The 21,357-nt window shown below is 40.6% G+C and overlaps 1 protein-coding gene across 49 annotated transcripts in view; it reads left to right on the top strand.

Annotated features, from left to right (window-relative positions):
• Positions 1 to 11,406: 11,406 nt before the first annotated feature.
• SLC25A26 (solute carrier family 25 member 26) overlaps positions 11,407 to 21,357 on the top strand; it is a 147,459-nt gene continuing 137,508 nt past the window's right edge. For 30 of the 49 annotated variants that reach the window (XR_015151338.1, XR_015151335.1, XR_015151333.1 and 27 more), the window contains exons 1-3: positions 11,407 to 11,606; positions 16,819 to 16,975; positions 20,279 to 20,388. Coding sequence is in view for 33 of the 49 variants with exons in the window: in XM_086366926.1 (XP_086223052.1) it covers positions 11,574 to 11,606; positions 16,819 to 16,975; positions 20,279 to 20,388 (300 nt within the window). In the remaining 16 variants the exon portion in view is untranslated. Of the gene's footprint in view, positions 11,607 to 11,684; positions 12,082 to 13,087; positions 13,296 to 16,818; positions 16,976 to 19,339; positions 19,422 to 19,471; positions 19,611 to 20,278; positions 20,389 to 21,357 lie in introns of those variants that run through there. The other 19 variants (XR_015151347.1, XM_086366947.1, XM_086366945.1 and 16 more) reach the window with 10 other exon arrangements.

Below are 21,357 nucleotides of genomic sequence, written 5' to 3'. Positions count from 1 at the left end.
CACATGCTCTGAATTGACATCCTTTGCTTTCCAACCCTCAGACATAGAGGAGGAATAGTTTTCTGGAGCAAAGGACACCTGAAGATTCACATAGCATTACAGACCCTCTGGAATTGGTCTCCAGAAGTCTTGGCTTCCCGATGAATCTTCCCAATGCACATCAGCTTTGCTACATGCCTGAAGATGCACCTGTTTCTTATGGTCTCCTTCATTCCCTTCCTCCTTTCCTCTCTCCTGTCTGTCCTTTATTCTTCCAACAACTGAACTCCTCCTATGTGTCTGGTGCTGAGTACAGTGGTGAACTTGATAGACGTGGACCTTGTCTTCATGGATTTTATTATTATTTATATATTACGCTGCATCGGGTCTTAGTTGTCCTGCACAGGCTTAGTTGCTCCATGGCATGTGAGATCTTAGTTCCCTGACCAGGGATGGAACCCGCATCTCTTGCACTGCACTCTTAATCTCTGGACTCAGAGGGAAGTCCCCACTCATGGCTTCTATAATCTAGTGGTGGAGACAGATGAGCATACAAACATAGAATTACAAATTATGATAAGTGCGGGGGAAAAGCTACAGGAGAAATATAGTACGATGAGGGCGATGTGACAGAAGACAACGTGTCAGGAAACCACAGTAAGCTGAGCCGTCAGTAAAGGTCAAGTAAGAAGGAAAGGTGTGGAAGTAGGGGTTGAGTTTGTGCACAAGCCCTGAGGCAGAAGGTGTGGAGAAGATCAACTTCCCTGGGGGATCAAGAGCAGAGAAAGGTGCCTGGCAGGCCAAGAGCTTGAAGCAGTAGCTTCAGCTGCTGTTGAGGAATGTCTGTTGAGGAATAAAACCTGCAAGAGGAACTAAAAATTAAGAGTACATGGGACTTGCACCTAAGTGACACAACGCTCTCTTGTGATTATTTGGGGGAACAGAGGCCATTTTGCAATGTCAGTAACATTAGACCTGAGACATGACAAAGCTATTAAGTCACCTTTTAAAAGTGATTTTTTGAGCTCTAATTGGTTCACCTGGGGATGGATGGAGACGATTATTCAGTGTGTAGCACGAAGCCTAAAGTGTTCATTTAGGACTCATGCTGGTAACTCAGAGTAAAAGGTCATGTCCTTTTGAATGGAGGACTGCTGTTTGTTTGACCTAAGGTAATAAGCAAATGGGCTTCCCAGGTGGCTCAGTGGTAAAGAATCTGCCTATCAATGAAGGAGACGTGAGTTTGATCCCTGGGTTGGGAAGATCCCCTGGAGAAGGAAATGGCAACCCACTTTAGTATTCTTGCCTGGTGGGCTACAGGCCATGGGGTTGTGAAAGAGTCGGTCAAGACTTAGTGAATGAGCATACATACGCGGTTTCACTGTATGTATGCACCACATTTTGTTTATTCATGTGTCAATGAACATTTAGGGTGGAGAAAAAGCATCTCCAGCCCATGGAGCAGAGACAACATATTTTTCTTTGCATATATAGTTTTATATCCCCTTTTTTCTTTGCACTCTCTTTGCTTCCTTCCCCCTTCCCTCCCTCTCTCCCATCCCTCCCTTCTCTCCTTCCTTGCTAATCCCAACCCCTGTAGAAAGTGAAAGTGGACGTGAAGTCGAGTGGAGTCCGACTCTTTGCAACCCGGTGGACTGTAGGCCACCAGGCTCCTCTGTCCATGGGATTGTCCAGGCAAGAATACTGGAGTGGGTTGCCATTTCCTTCTCCAAGGGATCTTCCCAACCCACGGATCGAACCCTGGTCTCCCTCATTGCAGGCAGCCGCTTTATCCTCTGAGCCACCAGGGAAGCTGCAACCCCTGTAGAAGGAGGATAGAATTTGACTGAAGTTTGTTTTCAGTGGGAATCTCAGGGTATAGTACAATGACTACCTTTTACAAAATTATTACTATATAATTTATCTTTTAGAGCGGTTTTAGATTACAGCAAAGCTGAGCAGAGAGTGCTCCATGTGCAGTACTCACTGGGGAGTTCCCATATGCTCCCTGGTTCCTGTCCGCCCACACCCCACGGCTGCCCCCACTATCAACATCCCTCGTGAGAGGCGTGTGTTTGTTACAGCTGATAAGTCTACATTGAAACTTTATTATCATCCAAATCCATACTTTACATTGGGTGAATCACTCAGTAGTGTACATTCTATCAGTTTTGACAAGTCGTAATGACATATATCCACCATTATAGCATCACATAGAAGAGTCTCGATTTGCCTTTTTCCAGAATGTTGGAAATCATCCAGTATACAGCATTTTCAGATTGACGTCTCTCAAACGGTAGCACGTGTTTAAGGTTCCAGCATGTCTTTTCACAGCTTGATAGCTCATTTTTCTTCAACACTGAATACAATTCTATTATCTGGGTAGACCACAGTTTATTTATCCATTTACTTACTGAATGGCATCTTGGTTACTTCCAAGTTTTGGCAGTTATGAATAAAGCTGCTACAAACATCCATCTGCAGATTTTTGAGTGGACATAAGTTTTTGACTGATTTGAAATACACGAAATAAATACCATGGAACACAATTCGCAGATTATATGTTAAGACTACATTTGGATTTGTAAGAAACTGCCAAACTGTCCTTCAAAGTGTCAATGACTTCCTTTTGGGTTTTACTGTTTTCCTTTCAAAAACCAGGAGCCCAGACTTGATTTTAATACCTAAGTCACAGGTGTCGGCAGCGTAAATTAACTGAGAAAATTGATAGGGAAATCAGTCATCTACATAAGGCCTGGGATAAGATGGTTCTCTTTTTTTTTTCCTTTACTCTTGCATAGTTGTCCAGATGAACTGGAAATGGGGATATGGAATTGGGAGAAGGTCTTTATGATCTTTTCGGTCATTAAGTTTTGATTTATGAAGGCTTAAACCAAGTCGTTTTGCAGAAAGGAGAGGAAGAAGTCCTCTAAAGAATTAGGCAATGGTTTAGGCATCAGGGATAATTAAGAAATTGGACAAGAGGCAGGCTTCTTAGCCTAGCAGATTGTAAGAATCAAGGAACACCATGATAAAAAATGAAGTTGGGAAGATCAGATGTTTAGAAAGAAGAAAGTCTGTTATGGACACCAATGTGGTTAGCACTTGCTGATGGAATTAATTTGAAGACTAATAAAGTTCTTATTTGTGATTAGCCAGAAGATTGTGGTTTAATGGTGGACATTTTTGTTTTAAATTCCTAAAATGGGAAGATCATGGACCTCATTTCTGTATTCCCATTATTTCCTCTACTGCAGAGAGAAAGAAAAAAAAAGCTCAATTTGTCCTTGAATTTCAGTAGTGAGTGGCTGAGAAAAATCACCTGCTGTTGTCATCTGTGTCAGGGATCACACAGGTGACATAATTATCACTTGCCACTTGAACAGAGGAGAGCAATTACAGCAAAGGCACTTCCTTGTTGTATTTCAGTGTGACAGGCTTGCCAAATTGATGGGCAGTAGATGCACAAGGCACAAGGTTTTAGGATAATTTGTGGCTCAGCTGGTAAAGAATCCTCCTGCAATGCGGGAGACCTGGGTTTGATCCCTGGGTTGGGAAGATCCCCCGGAGAAGGGAAAGGCTACCCATTCCCAGTATTCTGGCCTGGAGCATTCCACGGACTGTATAGTCCATAGGGTCACAAAGGGTCGGACACGACTGAACAACTTTTTTTTCCCCACATCCAACGAAGTGGAGATCTTTGTCAGAGAATGTAAAAATTAGCTGAGCAAATTTCACCCTGATTATTTTAATGTGTGTTTTAGAAACATAGCTAGAGCTTCTTCTTGGGTCAAATACTAAACAAAATCCAATAATGGGAGATAATTGATTCATGCTTGGTGAAATCTAGGCAGGTTTATATAAATTGGCCCATGGAAAAGGCAAAGAAATTAAGCAATATCATGTGAGTGGCTGTCGGCTGGAGGGTCAGAAACAATAAATGATGGTAACAATTTGCAGCAGTAATGTTTATTCATTAGAAATGGCCAGTCACGCCGGAAGAAAATAGAAATCATTTTTAATGTACCCAAAGATAACCAGTCGTCATACAGATTTTTTCTGTGCATTTGTAAATTATATTGATATATTGCCTGTAAGATTGTCCCCATTGATTGTCGCTGCCTTATAGCCTACCCTTGTATAATCCCCTCCCTTTGAGTGTAATTAGATTATAAAAGATTGTGGCTTCTGTCTCGGGTGCTCTCTCTCTGATGGAAGCCAGGGGCTATGTCGAAAGCTCCCATATGTAAAGCCCCCGTGGCAAGAAACTGAGGGAGGCCTCCAGTTGACAGACATCGAGGAATTGAGCCACTCACTCCAACATTCTTTGCAGGACTGAATCTTGGCAACAACCATATGAGTGAGTTTGGAAGAAGGTCTCCATTTGAGCCGTCAGATGGGGTTGCAGCCCTGGCTGACTGCAGCGTAATGGGAAACTCTGAGGCAGCCTGGCCTAGCTATGCCACTTCCGGATTTTAGACCCACAAAAACTCTTAGGTGGGACATGTTTCTAAGCTGCCAAGTTATTAGGGTAGTTTGTTATTGTAGCAATAGATAATTACTATGTAAATGTTTCAAAAAACTGGATAGAGTGTCTTCTGTCAGTCAGAGTTCTAGCAGCAAACAGAAGGCACCCAACTGGGATTTTGAAGAGAAACTTGGGCAATGTTGGAAAATCAATAAGGTACAAAGAGGGAGCCAGTGCTTACAACAGTGGGAAGCCATCATGCTCCCTAGACCTGCAGGGGAAAGGGAGCCTGAGAGCGGAAGCTGTTCCATGGGAGGGATCCGGGTGGGCGCAGGGAGGGAGCACAGACGAATTACCCTGACCTCTTTCTCCAGCAATCTTCACATCTGTCCATGACTTTCATTGGCCAAACCATATTGGAAACTAGGGAGCAATTCCTAAGGGTCGGCTCTCTAGGACAGAAAATTAGAGAAGAGAAAATAGAGAGTGGATTTGCTGGGGCATAAAGAGAGAAACCAACATATGCAAGTGCTCTTGTGCAACGTTTCTAAAAAAATATTTTTATTTGTTTACTTATTTATTTGGCTACGTCAGGTCTTAGTGTGGCACATGAACACCTAGCTGAGGCACGTGGAAATTAGTTAGTTCCCTGATCCCCTGGGATCGAACCTGAGTCCCCTGCATAGGGAGCTCGGAATCTTAGCCACTGGACCACCAGGTAGGTCCCTGTGCAACTGTTTTTATGTTTACCATCCTTCTGTATCATTAAAGATTCTTCTACATCATGGCTTTAAACAGATACATATGGATACTATAACCACATTATCTCAATCATGCAATGATGAACATTTTTGGTTGCAGAAAAATTCTTCTTTTGCTCTGGATAACTGTGAAATGAGTATCCTTATAGTCATATTTCTATGGATTAAAAAAAATAGTTCCTTAGAGTACAATGGAATAAGTAGAAAAATTGAGGAATAGAAAACATTTTTTAGGGTTTTGATATCTTGCCATATCACTCACCAGAAAAGTTGCTTTGATGCTCCCCTTAGAAAAATCTTGGGGTTCCCTGGTGGCTCAGTGGTAAAAGGATCTTCCTGCAATGCAGGATATGTGGCAGGAGCTGAGGGTTTGATCCCTGTGTCTTGAATATCCCTGGTGAAGGAAATGGCAACCCACTCCAGGATTCTTGCCTGGAGAATCCCATGGACAGAGGAGCCTGGTGGGCTACAGTCTATGGGGTTGCAAAGAGTCAGACACAACTCAGCGACTAAACAAACACACACTCTAGAAAAGTCTTTGCCTATTTGATAAGTTTAAAAAATGTATTGTTTTAATTTTCATTTCAATGTTATTAAGGAATTTAAAATATTTTCACATGTTCATTAGCTACTTATTTTTCTTCCTTTGTGACTTTCTCCATTTCTTTCTATTGATATTGGTGTTTTTCTTTCTTTCTTTTTTAATGTATATTTATTTGGCTGCTCTGGGTCTTAGTTGTGGCATATGGGATCTAGTTCCCTGACCAGAGATCCAACCCAGGCTCCCTGCATTGGGAGCTTGGGGTCTTAGCCATTGGACCACCAGGGAAGTCCCTTTTTAATTTACAGGAGCTATTTAGTATTAAGAATTCATTCTTGTCATATGTGTTGCAAATATTTTTTCCTAGTTAAAAAAACTCATGCATAAACCTGTTTATTTACCTTAAGAATATTAAAATATTTACCTTTTCCTTCTAGTAGTTTAATAGTCAAATTATGTCAAGTGAGAATTTTAAACCCATTTGGAACTGGTTTTGGAGGTAAATTATGAGACAGGGATGAAACATAATTTTCATCTGAAGGGTTATCTAACTGTCTCAAATTGCCAGGATCCGCTGGATCATGGAAAAAGCAAGAGAGTTCCAGAAAAACATATATTTCTGTTTTATTGACTATGACAAAGACTTTGACTGTGTGGATCACAATAAACTGTGGAAAATTCTGAAAGAGATGGGAATACCAGACCACCTGACCTGCCTCTTGAGAAATTTGTATGCAGGTCAGGAAGCAACAGTTAGAACTGGACATGGAACAACAGACTGGTTCCAAATAGGAAAAGGAGTTTGTCAAGGCTGTGTATTGTCACCCTGCTTATTTAACTTATATGCAGAGTACATCATGAGAAACGCTGGGCTGGAAGAAGCACAAGCTGGAATCAAGATTGCCGGGAGAAATATCAATAACCTCAGATATGCAGATGACACCACCCTTATGGCGGAAAGTGAAGAGGAACTAAAAAGCTTCTTGATGAAAGTGAAAGAGGAGAGTGAAAAAGTGGGCTTAAAGCTCAACATTCAGAAAACGAAGATCATGGCATCCGGTCCCATCACTTCATGGGAAATAGATGGGGAAACAGTGGAAACAGTGTCAGACTTTATATTTTTGGGCTCCAAAATCACTGCAGATGGTGATTGCAGCCATGAAATTAAAAGACGCTTACTCCTTGGAAGGAAAGTTATGACCAACCTAGATAGCATATTCAAAAGCAGAGACATTTCTTTGCCAACAAAGGTCCGTCTAGTCAAGGCTATGGTTTTTCCTGTGGTCATGTATGGATGTGAGAGTTAGACTGTGAAGAAGGCTGAACGCCGAAGAATTGATGCTTTTGAACTGTGATGTTGGAGAAGACTCTTGAGAGTCCCTTGGACTGCAAGGAGATCCAACCAGTCCATTCTGAAGGAGATCAGCCCCAGGATTTCTTTGGAAGGAATGATGCTAAAGCTGAAACTCCAGTATTTTGGCCACCTGATGCGAAGAGTTGACTCACTGGAAAAGACTCTGCTGCTGGGAGGGATTGGGGGCAGGAGGAGAAGCAGGTGACAGAGGATGAGATGGCTGGATGGCATCACTGACTCGATGGACGTGAGTATGGGTGAACTCTGGGAGTTGGTGATGGACACGGAGGCCTGGCGTGCTGCAATTCATGGGGTCGCAAAGAGTCGGACACGACTGAGCGACTGAACTGAACTGTCTCAAAGCCATTTATTGAAAGGACAGCCTTGTTTTTTTTTTTTTTTTCCTTACTCATATGAAATGAAAACACAAACCCGCATGGAAAGCATAACCTTGTTGTTATTACTTAAAAGAAGACTGTCCTTTTTTTTCTTTAAACTTTTAATTTTGTATTGGGGTATAGCCAATCAACAATGTTGTGAGTTTTAGGTGAACATGGAAGGGACTCAGCCATATATATACATGGATCTATTCTCCCCCAAACTCCCCTCCCATCCAGGCTGCCACATAACGTTGAGCAGAGTTCTACGAGCTAAAGAGGTGTAGGTCCCTGTTGGTTATCCATTTTAAATTTAGCAGTGTGTACATGTCCATCCCAAACCGCATAACTATTCCTTCCCCGCATCCTTCCTCTGGGAAGCCTTAAGTTCATTCTCTAAGCCTGTGAGTATCTTTCTGTTTTATAATTTCATTTTTATCATTTCTTTTCAGATTCTACATATAAGGGATGTCATATGAGATTTCTCCTTCTCTTTCTGACTTACTTCACTCAAAAAGAAGACTGTCGTTTAAAACAGAATTTTTACATTTTGTATTTTCTTTGCATATGGGTTAAGATATGTGAATATTTGTATTGAAAATGATTCTATTATTTTATCTTTCAATAAAGATCAGTAACAGGAACTTAGAACTTGGGTCTAGTTCTGGTTAAAGATTATGTCCTTTATTTCCCCTAATGTGGATATAAGTTTTTTTTACTTGGCTGCATCGCTCTTAGTCGTGGCATGTGGAATCTACTTCCTTGACCAGGGATCGAACCTGGGCCCCCTGCATTGGGAGCATGGAATCTTAAGCACTGAACAACCAGGGAAGTCCCCTAATTTGTTTTCTGATATATTGTTTTTGATGTCTTCCTTATTTTTATAAATACTTTCAATATTTCAGAACTTGTTTAAACGTAAACTTGGCTTACAGAGGTAGATTTAATGGAAGAAAACAATATTATTAGTATAATTTCACATGTTTCTGCAAACCAGTAGTTATTGCATTTCCCATTTTTTTTTTGAAATAGAAGATCTGAGTATATACTCTCCTTGCAATGTGGTGACAATGACAATGCATTGTAATTTTCCATTTAAAAGGCATGCACAACTGGTAATGGATCTTCTGGTAAGCATTTCACAGAACAGGGGCCCCAGGTCATGTTTGTTTTATCTGTATTTCCTAAAGGCTTTCCAGTGGCATCATGAAATACCTGATGGAGCTTTTACCTCTGTACAATAGAATGTAACATTTCTGTCTTGCTCTCTCTTAGGTTACTCACCAGCTGAGGACACTCAAGCAATCCTGGAGAGAGGTCTATGAGGTGAGGGACTGAGACCACCTGCCAAAAGCTGGCACTACTTTGGTAGCCATGGAAAGATGCCGTTTTGGAGGTGGATCCTCCAGTCCTCACCAACTCTTCAGATATAGCCCTAGCCAATACCTTGACTGCAGTCTTATCAGAGAGACCCTGAGTCTGAACTGAGACAGGCTTGTTGCTGAAATTCAGCCTCTGTCCACTGGTGCTGAATTAAATCTCAGAGACAGAGCTTTGGGTGAAATAGTTATTGCTTTGCCAGGCAAAGGGGCAACAGCAGAATAATGCCCTTAAGACTGTGAGTCCCACTCTGGAGTGGGTAGCGAGGAGCCTTATCATGTTTAAGGAATAGGGCATGATCAGCTTGTGGACATTCTTCTGATTGATTGGTAGTGAGGTAATTAGGAGTCAGTATATAACCTGTGGTTCTAATTGGTCTGAGGTTACATGTTTGTGCGCAGCACACAGTTAACTTCTTCCACCTGGTGGGGGTTTCAGTATCTGCAAAACAACTCAAAGAACATGACTTAGGATATTATCTATAGTCCTTGAGGAAGAACTAAAGGTCCTTTCTTGACTGTTTAATGGCCAAAGTATTATTATCTTGTCTTGCTTGACCGTTTTCCTTTCTTTCTGCATTTTGTCACTTCTGATTAAATGTATTCTTTGAAAAGTTTTTGTACAGACAGAAGGCAGATGGACGAAACGGGTGGGGGGCTCTATCTTGGGAAGGCCTCGCAGGGTCCTGCTCAGTTACTGGCCGGGACCTGGGACTTGGGACTCTTTGCAGCAGTGCTTGCACCTTTACAAACATCTCATCAAGCAGTAAAGAAATTATAAGGGACTAAAAATAACTGATGCATGCACTAGTTATGCATGCACGGCCAGGGCAAATTATGAACAAGATAAAAAAGACCAAACACCCAACTATCACATCTGAGGAGTTGGGAACAAAAGCAGGGTACTGCACATGGTCTTTGCAGACAGCAACTCCAAGGAGGTGCACAAAGCACCCAAAGCATCCCTCCAGCCCAACCCTGGGATCTGCCCCCACCCTCACTCCAAGGACCAGCTCTCCTCCCCGCTCCCCTCTCCACTGTCTGTGAGGGAACAAGCAAAGGCACCTGTTACTTGTTTTCACTCCTTTGTGCTACAGCATGAGTCCAAGTAAAGGCTTAACTGAATTTATTGTCTGGCCTCTTTTCAATTTTCAGTAACAAAACTGCTCAGGTAAGCCACGCTCAAATTCCTGGATGTTCAGAATTTGAAATGCTAAAGGTATTCTGCTAATCATTTCTAGATCATTTCCACTGGACGAGAATAAAGACTGTAGCAGTGGTATGAAAGACACAGTGAAGAAAGGCAGATAGAGCCTGCTAAGGCTGTAGCACAGGGTTTGAGGAAAGATGATGAAGGCATATTCAGTCAAATTTCAAGCCTGGGTGGCTTGTGTTCTCTGTAGGTTTGGGCCAGCTTCTGTACCAGTTGCAGAACCAGGATTCTGTAATGGTGCTCACCTTACAAAGCAGCTGTATCAGAGCACCTTATCTGAGATGTTGTTGGTCCTTAATAGAAGAAAACTTAGAAGGTATTTATTTAAAAAATGTAAAGTCACTGTCTGCTCCAAGAAGCTTATATTATGTACTTAAAGTGGTCTTTGAGGTGTGCAACTGGTACCACAGCTAACAAGATGAGCAAATGAATAACTGAACACGTGAATAATATTAAGTGCAAAAACTGTCCGTAAGGAGAAGTAGGGGCTTCCCTGGTGGCTCAGTGGTAAAGAATCTGCCTGCCAACACAGGAGACCCCGGTTCAATTCCTGAATCCGGAGAATCCCCTGGGGGAAGAAATGGCAACCAACTCCATTATTTTTCCCTAGAAATCCCCATGGACAGAGGAGCCTGGCAGACTACATTCCCTAAGGTCGAAAAGGGTCCAATCCAACTTAGAAACTGAACAACAATACGAAGTAGAGGATGTTAATTTTTAACTCAAAGAAGGAATTAAAAAAAATCATTTATTTTTAATGGCACATGGCACTTGGTTGCTGCACCTGGGCTTTCTTTAGTTGCGGCCTGTGGGATCAATAGTTGTGGCTCACAGGCTTAGTTGCCCTGATGGCACGTGGGATCTTAGTTCCCTGACCAGGGATAGAACCCGTGTCTCCTAAATTGGCAAGCTGATTTTTAACCACTGGACCACCAGGGAAATCCCAAGAAGGAAACTTTTGAAGTGCTTTTCTATAGTTAATAATTTTCTAATGATGAGTCTGTTTTATGGAAACGTCAGACAAAATTTCTACAGATGAAGCCAAACGATAAAGCAAAAAGAAATAACATTGGAAGCCACAGGCCTCCCCAGAAACTAGTCCGGCAGCTCCATGGCCACGCCTTCCACTTATAGCCACGCCTCCTTTAGGTTAACGCTTGGGCTTCACCCTACGCTCACGGGGGTGGGGCTTGCTGCGCCAGGTTCTCAATCTAGGTTCATTTGCTCGCGAGAGTTCCTCCATCCAGCCTACTGAGAAGCCGTCGGACTTGGAGGCAGAGAAGAGTCGCGAGACTTGACAAGATCACCCTTTCCAGACTCCGCCCCTCCATCCCGGCACTCCTGGCGCAGCTTCCCCGTTTGCACGTGTAATTGTTGTGGTTCAACCTCACATGGCCGCGGAAGTGCCGGCGGCTTCCAAGATGGCGGCGCCCAGTGTCAGGCGTCCGTGACTCGCCTCTGGTCAGCCTTGAATTATAACCCTGATCAAGTCCATGGGGCCATGGACCGGCCTGGGTTCACAGCCTCGCTGGTGGTGAGTACAGGACTTTAGGAGTGCCGGAGTCCTGCACCGGAACCCCGGTGTCTTCTCTTAGCACCTCCTTCCGGTTTTGCGCGGTGAATCGTCCCTGGGTCACCTGTCACCAGGTCTGGGAGGAAGCGCAGAGCTTCTGGGCCGCGGCGGGGCTTGTGTCAAGTCCCTAAGTTTGCTACCTGTATGCCAGAGAGGGACAGGAGTGGGTTAGCGGTGGGATACTTGACTCGTCCTCCGCACCGCGGTTTATCTAAAGGAAAAAGAAAAGCTTTAATTATATACTGTAACCATAGTTGGGAGAACTTGGCAGTTAATGAAATATTCACAAGGACTCTCAAGTCGCCTCCAGACCTGTTGGCCAAGACTGTAGTTTTCGTTTTACTGTATCTTTTTTATTTTCGGAAAATGATGTATCCGTTCATTCAATACATAATTAATCGGCTATTCTGCGTCTGAATATTTTTCTAGGATTTAGGTATGTACTGATGAGCCCAAATAGCCGTGCTCTGCAGCCAGTGGTGTATAATAGGAAAGAAGAATCAACGTGTTTTAAAAAAACAACCCCCCCCCCCAAAAGTCCTTCAATAAATATTTTGAAAACAGGTCCAGTAGGGGTTACTAGATACAGTGGTGAACCAGACAGATTGTCTGTTTTTTCATTGTGGGAGAGTGGGCAGAGGCAGAAAACAGACAAATATCTTTACGAAAGCTTTCCTGAGAAATGGAGACTCAGAGGGCTTTCTTCATTCAATTATCAAATGTTTTCTGCAGGTGTGGGAGATAACATGGTGAACAAGATAGACCTGGTCTGGTGGTGGAGGCTGAAGAGGGAAATGATTGTTAGTCTGAATGACGTGAGGGTTACTTTCAGCGTGCTATGGAGAGATGTGGAAGGGGGATCTTACTCAGACGTGTGGAACGTTGGTTTTAAATCCAGATTTGTGGAGATCTGTGGAAGCTAGGTTTTAGAGATGCAGAGAGAGGCATTACCACTCTTGAAGGCGTTCCCTGTACAGCTGGTGAGATAGCAGTAGTACTTGTGAGAGCATTGCTCTGTGGGGAAGTAGGGTAAGCTTTTTAGGTACAGCATCTGGTTTAATTCTGACAACAATTGAAGTCTTATCCTAGTTCTCCCAGTGAGGGAACTGAGGAGTGGTATGTTAGATTATTTGTCCGAAGTCACACAAGTCAGATACATTTCATGTGTATTAGTGTCTGAGCTCAGATTCCAGGCAGTGTAACATGGGATTTCGTGCTCCTTATTGCTCTTTAAGACTGTCTCTTAAGTCAGCAACAGTAGCAGTTGCTGAAAGCAGGTGTCAGTTAAGGAAAGAAACATGGTTTTAAAATTTGTTTAGGATTTATTAAATAATGGTACATATGCATACTTTTTAAAGTGTAGTTAAAGAGAGTAGAATTAGGATGGATTGGTAGAAGTTTCAAGGAAAGTTTTCCTCCAGCTGAATTCATTTCATGTGCAGTTTCTCTGCCATATATTCTGCCTACTGGTACTGTGATTGCCCTTGGAGATTTGATGGCAAACAAACCAAAGCATTAACCATAAGGTGCTGTGAAAGAAATGAATTGAGGTATTACTGAGAGAGAATCATCTTGGAGAACTAAGATCCTGCATGCTGCATGGCCTCAAAAAATAAAACTCAATGACAATGACCACCCCCCCGCAACATGGTTAGTAACCTTTTGTTATAGTCATTAATTCATGTGTTCTTCTAATAGTTATTAAGTGCCTACTACTATGGCCTACTGTGTACTGGTGCTGGGAACATATTGGTGAAAAAAACAGGTATGGATCTTACAGTCTCGTGGGACACACACAAACTTTGAAGAAATGGTCAGATGCTCAACTATAAAATTAAAATTCTAATCAGTGTAGAACAAGAGGGTCTAAACGCAGACTTGGGGGATTAGAGAGCATCATGTACACAGTCCTGGAAACGGGCGAGATCAGATGACTCAGGAAAAAGGTCAAGGTGGCCAGAAGGTACCTAGCAAAGCGTTAATGATGGAGTTGGGGGTGGAGAAGTGGCGGGGGGTTGGGGGGCGAACTTCTAGAGGCTTTCAGGTTGTACTGTGATTCTGTTTTTCATCCTAAGGGCTTTTGGAAACTTTAAAGAGCGTGGAAATCTGTTTTACAAAGACAAAGCTGCCATTAGTGTAGAGGTCAAGAAGCGCTGTAGGGAGAGTGGGTGGAGGATGCGGAAGAAGGCAGATCTCATGGGAAGCCACAGCTTTGCGTTGAGGAGGTTAAAGTCACTGGTGGCCACTTCACCTGTGGAGAAAACAGAGAATGTCGGGGAGGGATGTTCTCTGGAGAAGCCATGTTAATGTTTTTCGTGTTCTTAGTTGTGGTCTAGGCTGGGGGCCTGTGATCATTTTGCTTAGTTAAATTAGGCACGTGGTTTGGTTTTTGTCCTGTAGTTGAGTAGCTGTGATTTTGTTTTTCCTGTTTTTGCCAGCTTTCTTTGGAGAAATAAAGGTTTCATAGCATGTAATCTTAACGTTCTTCAACTCCCAGAGGAATTTCAAAGCACTGATTAGATTCTTGCTGTCTGTAACACTTTTAAGGTTGTGGCATGTATGTTATCTATTGTATATGGTTTCATGATCTCAATAAATTGTTATGGTGAGGTAAAGCTTGCTGGTTATCTGTGTTACGTTCTTTTTGGGTTTTGTCTAGTACTTAGGATTTTCTCTGTAATCTACCGTAAATGTTGAAACGAATCCTTTGGTAACCTTTTTGATACGTGATCATAAATAAAACAATTTCTCAGGCTGAAGAAAAAAAATAAATTGGTAGTGTTCCTTAAGATTTAATTGCTGCTGACTTGATGTAAAATTATAAGCATTCCTTAAGGTTTAAGGTTTTAAAAAAAATCTTAAACATGTTGTTGTGTGTCTACATTTATATGTATTCTTATTCCTGTTAGCTGTATTTTTTCCAGTCTCATGAATTTACATGATACTTGAGTTATAGAAGTTTGAAATTCATAGAAGTTAGTAGCTCTTGATTCATGATTTGCTAGATAAGTAGATTGAATCTGATCGTTTACTCTCAGTATACAAGAATTCTGATGAAAGAATGGCTGGAGAATCAATGCATGCAAAGTAGCCAAATTGATTAAAAAGTAATTAACTTACTGATTAAAATTTAGCAGTAGATAGTAAGCATCTTTGTGAACCCCTTCCTAAGATTAAAGAGAAAATTAGAATGAAGTGCAGCATATTTTAAAAGAAATCAGTCATATCAGACATTCTCACAAGAATTTTAGTTTTCCTTGTGTTTTGAGAAAATGAAGAGTCAGGCAAAATATTTTATTACATACTGACTTTATAAAATCCTTAAAGAATAAGTGAGAAGAGTGTTGAAAAAGTTGGCTTTTAATTTTTATTTTTTTAACTTTCCTAATTGTGACCTTTGCCCTGTGGCTTAGCTGATTTCCACATTGTCTTTTTTTTATTCCTACTCCCACTTGATACTCTACTGGCACATCTCTGTGTTCTTTTCATGACAACTTGTTAGGTCATTTGCAGAGTGACCTGCATGGTTCTGTCATGCCTTTCAAGGTAGTGTACACTAATTTTTAATAATTGACCTATGCTAGCCATTGAAAAACGGAGATTATTTCGTTTCTCATCCGAGTAGTTTCATTTTTCCAGTGAACTCTTGCAGTGGTTTTATCATGCATGCCAAGTAGAGCAGAAAGTGTTTGCTAGGTACTAACCCTTATACCACCTGAGCACTTTGTAATCCCAAAGGATGGAAACAACAGATGATTTTGAACTCTGCCTGTATGTTTGAATAGTATTGATTCCTCTTTGTGTGTGTCATGGAATATATAGTTTTTAATGTCTACTTTTACTTTTTGAATAGGTAATATATTCACATAGTTCAAAGTCTAAAAGATAGGAAAGTTAGCAATTCAGTTTAAAAATTACTGAGTAGGAACCATATTGCCGCTTTATAATTCTTCCATTTACTTGCTATAAAGTGGTGTTGATTCATGTCTGTAAATGGGTACCTTCAGACCTTGTGTATTGACCTTTCTCTTCTGTCTCTGAGTTTCTGTTTCTTGGAGTTTCTTTTTGCTTTGACTAAGCTGTAACCAGTTTTTAAAATGTTCTCCTCTGCCAATGCTTTACTGTAATCACAAGGGGCAGGCTTGGTTTTCAGTCAGATTTTAAAGTGCACGTTCCCTAAAGCAACGTGGTGTCTCTTGGGAGATGATGCGTTTGGGTCAGGTTTAATGCCCTCCAGGAATTTAGCTCTATTTTTTCATTTATTCCCTTAAATTAAAATTTATCAAGGAATTTTCCAATATACAAAAAGTAGAGAAAATATCAAGAATCCTCAGATATGTGATTCTTAAAATGTGGATCTAGATTCAAAGGCAACATTACCAATTTAGAATGGAAATTTCAAAACAATTTATTTCTTAAAATGCAGATCCACTACTCAGTTAAAAAGGCCAAAAATAAAACATTTGGTATAATTTGGAAAGAATACTGAGATAAATTGTCAAATGTAAAAAACACAGTGCTGCAAATCACCTTTTACTTAAAAAGTAAAATAAAATACATATTCATATTTTAAAAAATTTGCCATTTACTTGTTTATTTTTAATTTGTGTTTTTTTTGGCTGCACAGCATGTGGTATCTTAGTTCCGCCCCCAGGGGTGGAACTTGTGCCCCCTGCAGTGGAAGCACCCAGTCCTGACCACTAGATGTCCAGGGAGGTTCCTCAGATTCATATTTGCTCGTGTGTGTTACCTGAAGTAACTTAGGACGTATACAATAAGAAACCAGTAAGAGTGATGCCCTCAGTTTTTCAGGATAAGGAAGGAGACTTTGAACTCTCTACTTTTCTGAGGTTTGTTTGTTTCACTTTTTTGAACCCTATGAAATCATTAATTTAAAATTAATTTTAAAATTGTTAAAGAAATCATTAAACATTTGTTTAAAACTGAATATATAATATAAAATTCACAGTTGGAAACTATAGCATAATAATGGTTATTTTCACAGGACAAATCTGTAAATTCAGGTAGGAGGTCTTTTGACTATACCAAAGTAGTCTGGTGAAGTTTAAAACCATGTTTGAAAGAAATATGCTTTAAAAACTACCTTCTTATCCCCATCCGTCAAATGGAAGCTTATTAGTTTTTTGTAAATTTCCTTTTTTTTTTTTTTAAGGCTGGCGGAGTAGCAGGTGTCTCTGTTGACTTGATATTATTTCCTCTGGATACCATTAAAACCAGGCTACAGAGCCCCCAAGGATTTTATAAGGCCGGTGGTTTTTATGGCGTATACGCTGGAGTTCCTTCTACTGCTATTGGATCCTTTCCTAATGGTAACAATTATATTGATATTTTCATTGCTTTATATAAAGCCAAGCTAATGGGATTTATTTTCAGAATAATATGTGGTCCAACCCTAGATAGAATTCCTTATGTTTAATATAGTTGATACTTGGAATTTGTTTTCTATTCATTAATCCATTATTTTTGACTCAACTAGTGCTATAGATGCCATCATAAACAACAACAAAAAACCAAAACCATGAGCAGTCTTTTGAAAGTGGTTTTCATGGTAGAACTCCTAGTTAGACTCCTCTGGCGTTGATTGTGATGCCTTAGAGGAGTTGTTCTCAACCTTGCCTGAATGTTGAAATCTCTTGGGGAGTTTTACAAACTACTGATGCCTGTGTCTCTCTGACAAGTTTAACTGGTCTTGGCTTTGCCCGGGTATCAGGAGTGTTAGTAGCTTCCCAGGTGATTCAGATGTGAAGCTAAGCTCAGCAATCTCTGCCTTGGGGAGTCTCGTGGAGCGGGTGAACCTGTTTTATTTAATCCATCTGTTGGTATACTCTTTTTTATTCAGATACTTATGTTGATAATTGTTTACTGATGCTTTGATTGGCACTCAAACTGAGCAAACAGAAAACCACTGCCACCAAACAGACACTCACAAAACCACTGCTCCGTTAAAAATAAAAATTATTTTTTTGATTTATTTTTAATTGAAGGATAATTGCTTTACAATATTGTGTTGATTTCTACCAAACATGACAGAAGATTCTTCAATTCTAAGGTTTGATTTCTTTTTCGCAGTGTATTTCATTAGAAATTCTTTCTTGTTAACCTGACATTGAAATGTCCATCTGTAAAAAGCACAGTATTCACATAAAGATTTGTAGTGCAAATCTTTTTGGTCCTTTAGTTTATCCCTTCTTCCCTTTCCCCGAGCCATCCTTAGAACAGCCAACTGTTTTTAGGTTATTCTTGAATTCTTTTCCCTGGAGAAGGGAAAGGCTACCCACTCCAGTATTCTGCCCTGACGAATTCCATGGACTATATAGTCCATGGGGTTGCAAAGAGTTGGACATGACTGAGCGACTTTCACTCACTTTGAATTCTTTTATGCCTAAATTTTCAGTAATCCATTATAGCAAGTCACCATTTAGCACGCACTCCATGCCAAATATACTGTTAGTGGGAGATGGGCCTTGGTTCCTATATTTGCCTGTGTTTCAGTCACCTGATCGCCTAATGAGTTTTTTTTTTAAAAGAAAGTACTGCTGCCTGTGACCCACTCTCAGAGGTATGGAATTTAGTTGGTCTGAGGTGTGGCCTGGGCTTTGGATTTTTAAAAAAATATATATCCCCTGGTAATTTTAATATGCAGACAAGTTTGGGAACCTCTGAACTAGGGAATTGCAAAGAAATATCAATATGTTACTAAGTACCTATCTTTTCGGTACTCCTCCTTACCTTGTCTCCTTCACTGTTGTAAATAATTTTTCTCTCTTGCATATTGTGTAGGGATTGTTGATTGATGAAGTATTAGTGATGGTCTTCAGGGTATATGGGCCTCCCTTAAGCTCACAGGACTGGTTTTGATACTTGTGAGCAGGAGTTTATATAGAGAACGTGGTTTTGAATTTTTGTATGTTTGAGAAAGTGGATGTTCTTGGACTGCTTTACTTTGCCCTCCACAGAACATCATTGAATAGGAGAGGCTGGGTAAAAAGTCAGAGTGCCACCATTCCAGAAATGGCTGTTTTTCTGCAAATTTTTAGTGAATTGAAACCCTTTATGAGGCACTTTAAACATTTTTTGCTATTGGTTCAAGTTCTCTTCAGAACACAATACATCATTTTAACATATAGCGGTTGTAGGTTTTTTTGAGGACGTATTGTGCAGCGAGTGGAAGGGGCTGAGGGCTGCGAGAGGAGAAGAACTGTAGGCAAGATCCATACGTAGTACGTGTTTAGAAGGGAATGCAGAAGGAATGTAAAGGAACCACAGTTTTTTTGCTTTGTTTTCACTCGGCGGGGTTGGGGGTGGGTGGTGCAATGTCCAGGAGGTGGAACTTAGAGCTGAATTCAATTGGTGATATTCTAGCCCAGTGGTCCCCAACCTTTTTGGCACCAGGGACTGGTTTTGTGGAAGACCGATTTTACCACAGACAGGGGTGTCTGTGTGGGGGATGGTTTTGGGATGATTCAAACATATTCCATTTATTGTGCACTTTATTTCTCATAGTATTACATCATCTCCACCTCAGATCATCAGGTGTTAGATCCCGGAGACTGGGCACCCCTGTTCCAGCCCATTTAGCGAGTGGGCCAAAACAGGATCAGCCTAAGTAAGAATCGCAGGTGGGAATTAGGTCCTGCGTTAACTAAATACAGCTGCCCACTTGGGCCTTACTCATCCAGGTACAGCGTGCCGCCTCTTCTGGCCTGCTGTTTGTTAGCTGCTGAGGAGTGTTTGTTACAAGCTTACTGACTAAGGGTAGAGAACTGCTTTTCACTCTCAAGCTCTTTTCCTGAGTATTTCAGACTTTGCTGTGACATGTTCAAATGACCTTTGAAAGATGATTTTGCCATGTATTTATGTTTCATGCCAAATCTTTTATGTAACTGATAAACATCTTTGATTAACAGTGCATGGGAAGTCTAAAAGTGTTCCTGTGCTGCTAAGGTTAGTTCCTATGATGGGGTAGCTTTTTAGAGCTTTTGATTTTCAGTTTTAGTTAAATAGTTGATTGTTTTCTTGAAGTAAAGGTGAATTGAGGTAGTACAAAGTAGCCATGGTTATTTTGAGTATCCAGCAATAAAGCATAATGGAATAGGTGTTTTATTGAGATACATGTTTGCAGTTTTAACCTATCTGTAAATTAGTGTAGTTGATTATTTTATGATCATATGTAAAGATATTTTGTGTCACAGATATTCATATCCTTTTCTAAAACTCTTATTAAAAAGTGTTAAGTGACTTGTCAGTACAAATTGGTAAACGCCAGGTTAGCTGTTAGGGTTCCTCATGGCAGCAGGGTCATGTCTTCTGCATTTTTGTAAGTCCAAGGTCAAGCGTGTAACATGGGCTCAGTGAAATCCGTAAGAGTGATGGGATGGCAGGGGAAGAATACATATTATTATATTGTTATTATTTTTACTTATGTTTGAAATATTTAAAAATATAAACAAACAACATATTTATAAATATTTATATTTATTTATATTCATATTTAATATTTATTATCTTCATTGTCTCATAAGTTACTGTATTGTAATTTTTTTTGAGAAACATATTCACAGTTTGCACAGATATTTAAGCTTTGTGAGAGACTGGTTTGTTTTAAATTTCAGCTGCTGCCTTTTTTGTCACCTATGAATATGTGAAATGGATTTTGCACACTGATTCTTCTTCATATTTGATGCCTGTGACACATATGTTGGCTGCCTCGGTTGGAGAAGTGGTAAGTAATAAATTATGTGTATAACATACTTCAGAAATGCAAAGCATGAATTATCTTCAGTATATATATTACTTCATTTCATTTTCAAAAGACACTTCTTTTTTAAATTATGAAAGTCTTAAATCCCAATAAATGTAAATGAATTAAACATGATAGCTGATAGTCTAGATAGTATGAAAGAAGAATCCAGATATGTGTTATTTACAAGAGACATACCTCAAACCTAATTATACAGAAAGAATAAAATTAAAGAAATAGAAGAAAATATCCATGTAAATTGTGGCTTTTTGTTGTCAGCATAATTGAGCAAGAACTGTTTCCTAGAACTCCCTTTCCCAAGGGTTCCATGTTAGCTTGGCTACAAGAGAAATCCACACAACATTTTGAAGGCGAAAGTGACGCAGCATTTGTGTTCATGCTCAGAAGGTTGGTGTGGGGTCAGACACAGTTGCAGTTCATACACCTCATCAATGATCTTTTGGCTTCAGGAAGCAAGCCAGGCCTCCAGCTGCTCCACCTCCCACAGGATCATCTTCTTCAGCTTCTCTAAGTTTTGAGTCAGGTGTGTGGGCTCTGGTGAAGGATGCTCTTGGTCCTACAGGCACCCACAGCCTTGAGATGGGCGGTGGAAAAGGTGAAATTCAGTTTGTCCTTGCTTGTCTCCATTTCACACCCATCTTTCCTTCCTGATTGCCTGTCTTCTAAATTTCTGTGCCAACTCTCCATGCAGAGGCAACAGTGCTATATGAACTGCCTAGTTAGCTCTCACAATTACTGTTCGTATCCCTGTGATAACTCCTTATTCTTACCTTTCTTAGTGATTCTGCTCCTCTGGTCGGCCCTCACTGATTCAGAAAGGCTACTTGGGAGTGGATAGTAATGTTAATATTAGCCCCCTTCCCCAGAAAAAGACTTAAATGAAAAAGAAACTGTTGTATACTGATACAAGGAACAATTCTCTTGGGAAAT

Source organism: Bos grunniens, chromosome 22 (genome assembly GCF_055505025.1).
Source record: "Bos grunniens cultivar Pamir isolate PY7600 chromosome 22, Bosgru_T2T1.0, whole genome shotgun sequence".
NCBI classification, from domain to species: domain Eukaryota; kingdom Metazoa; phylum Chordata; class Mammalia; order Artiodactyla; family Bovidae; genus Bos; species Bos grunniens.
The sequence above is the reverse complement of the archived record's forward strand: the minus strand, read 5'-3'. Positions and strand labels throughout refer to the sequence as shown.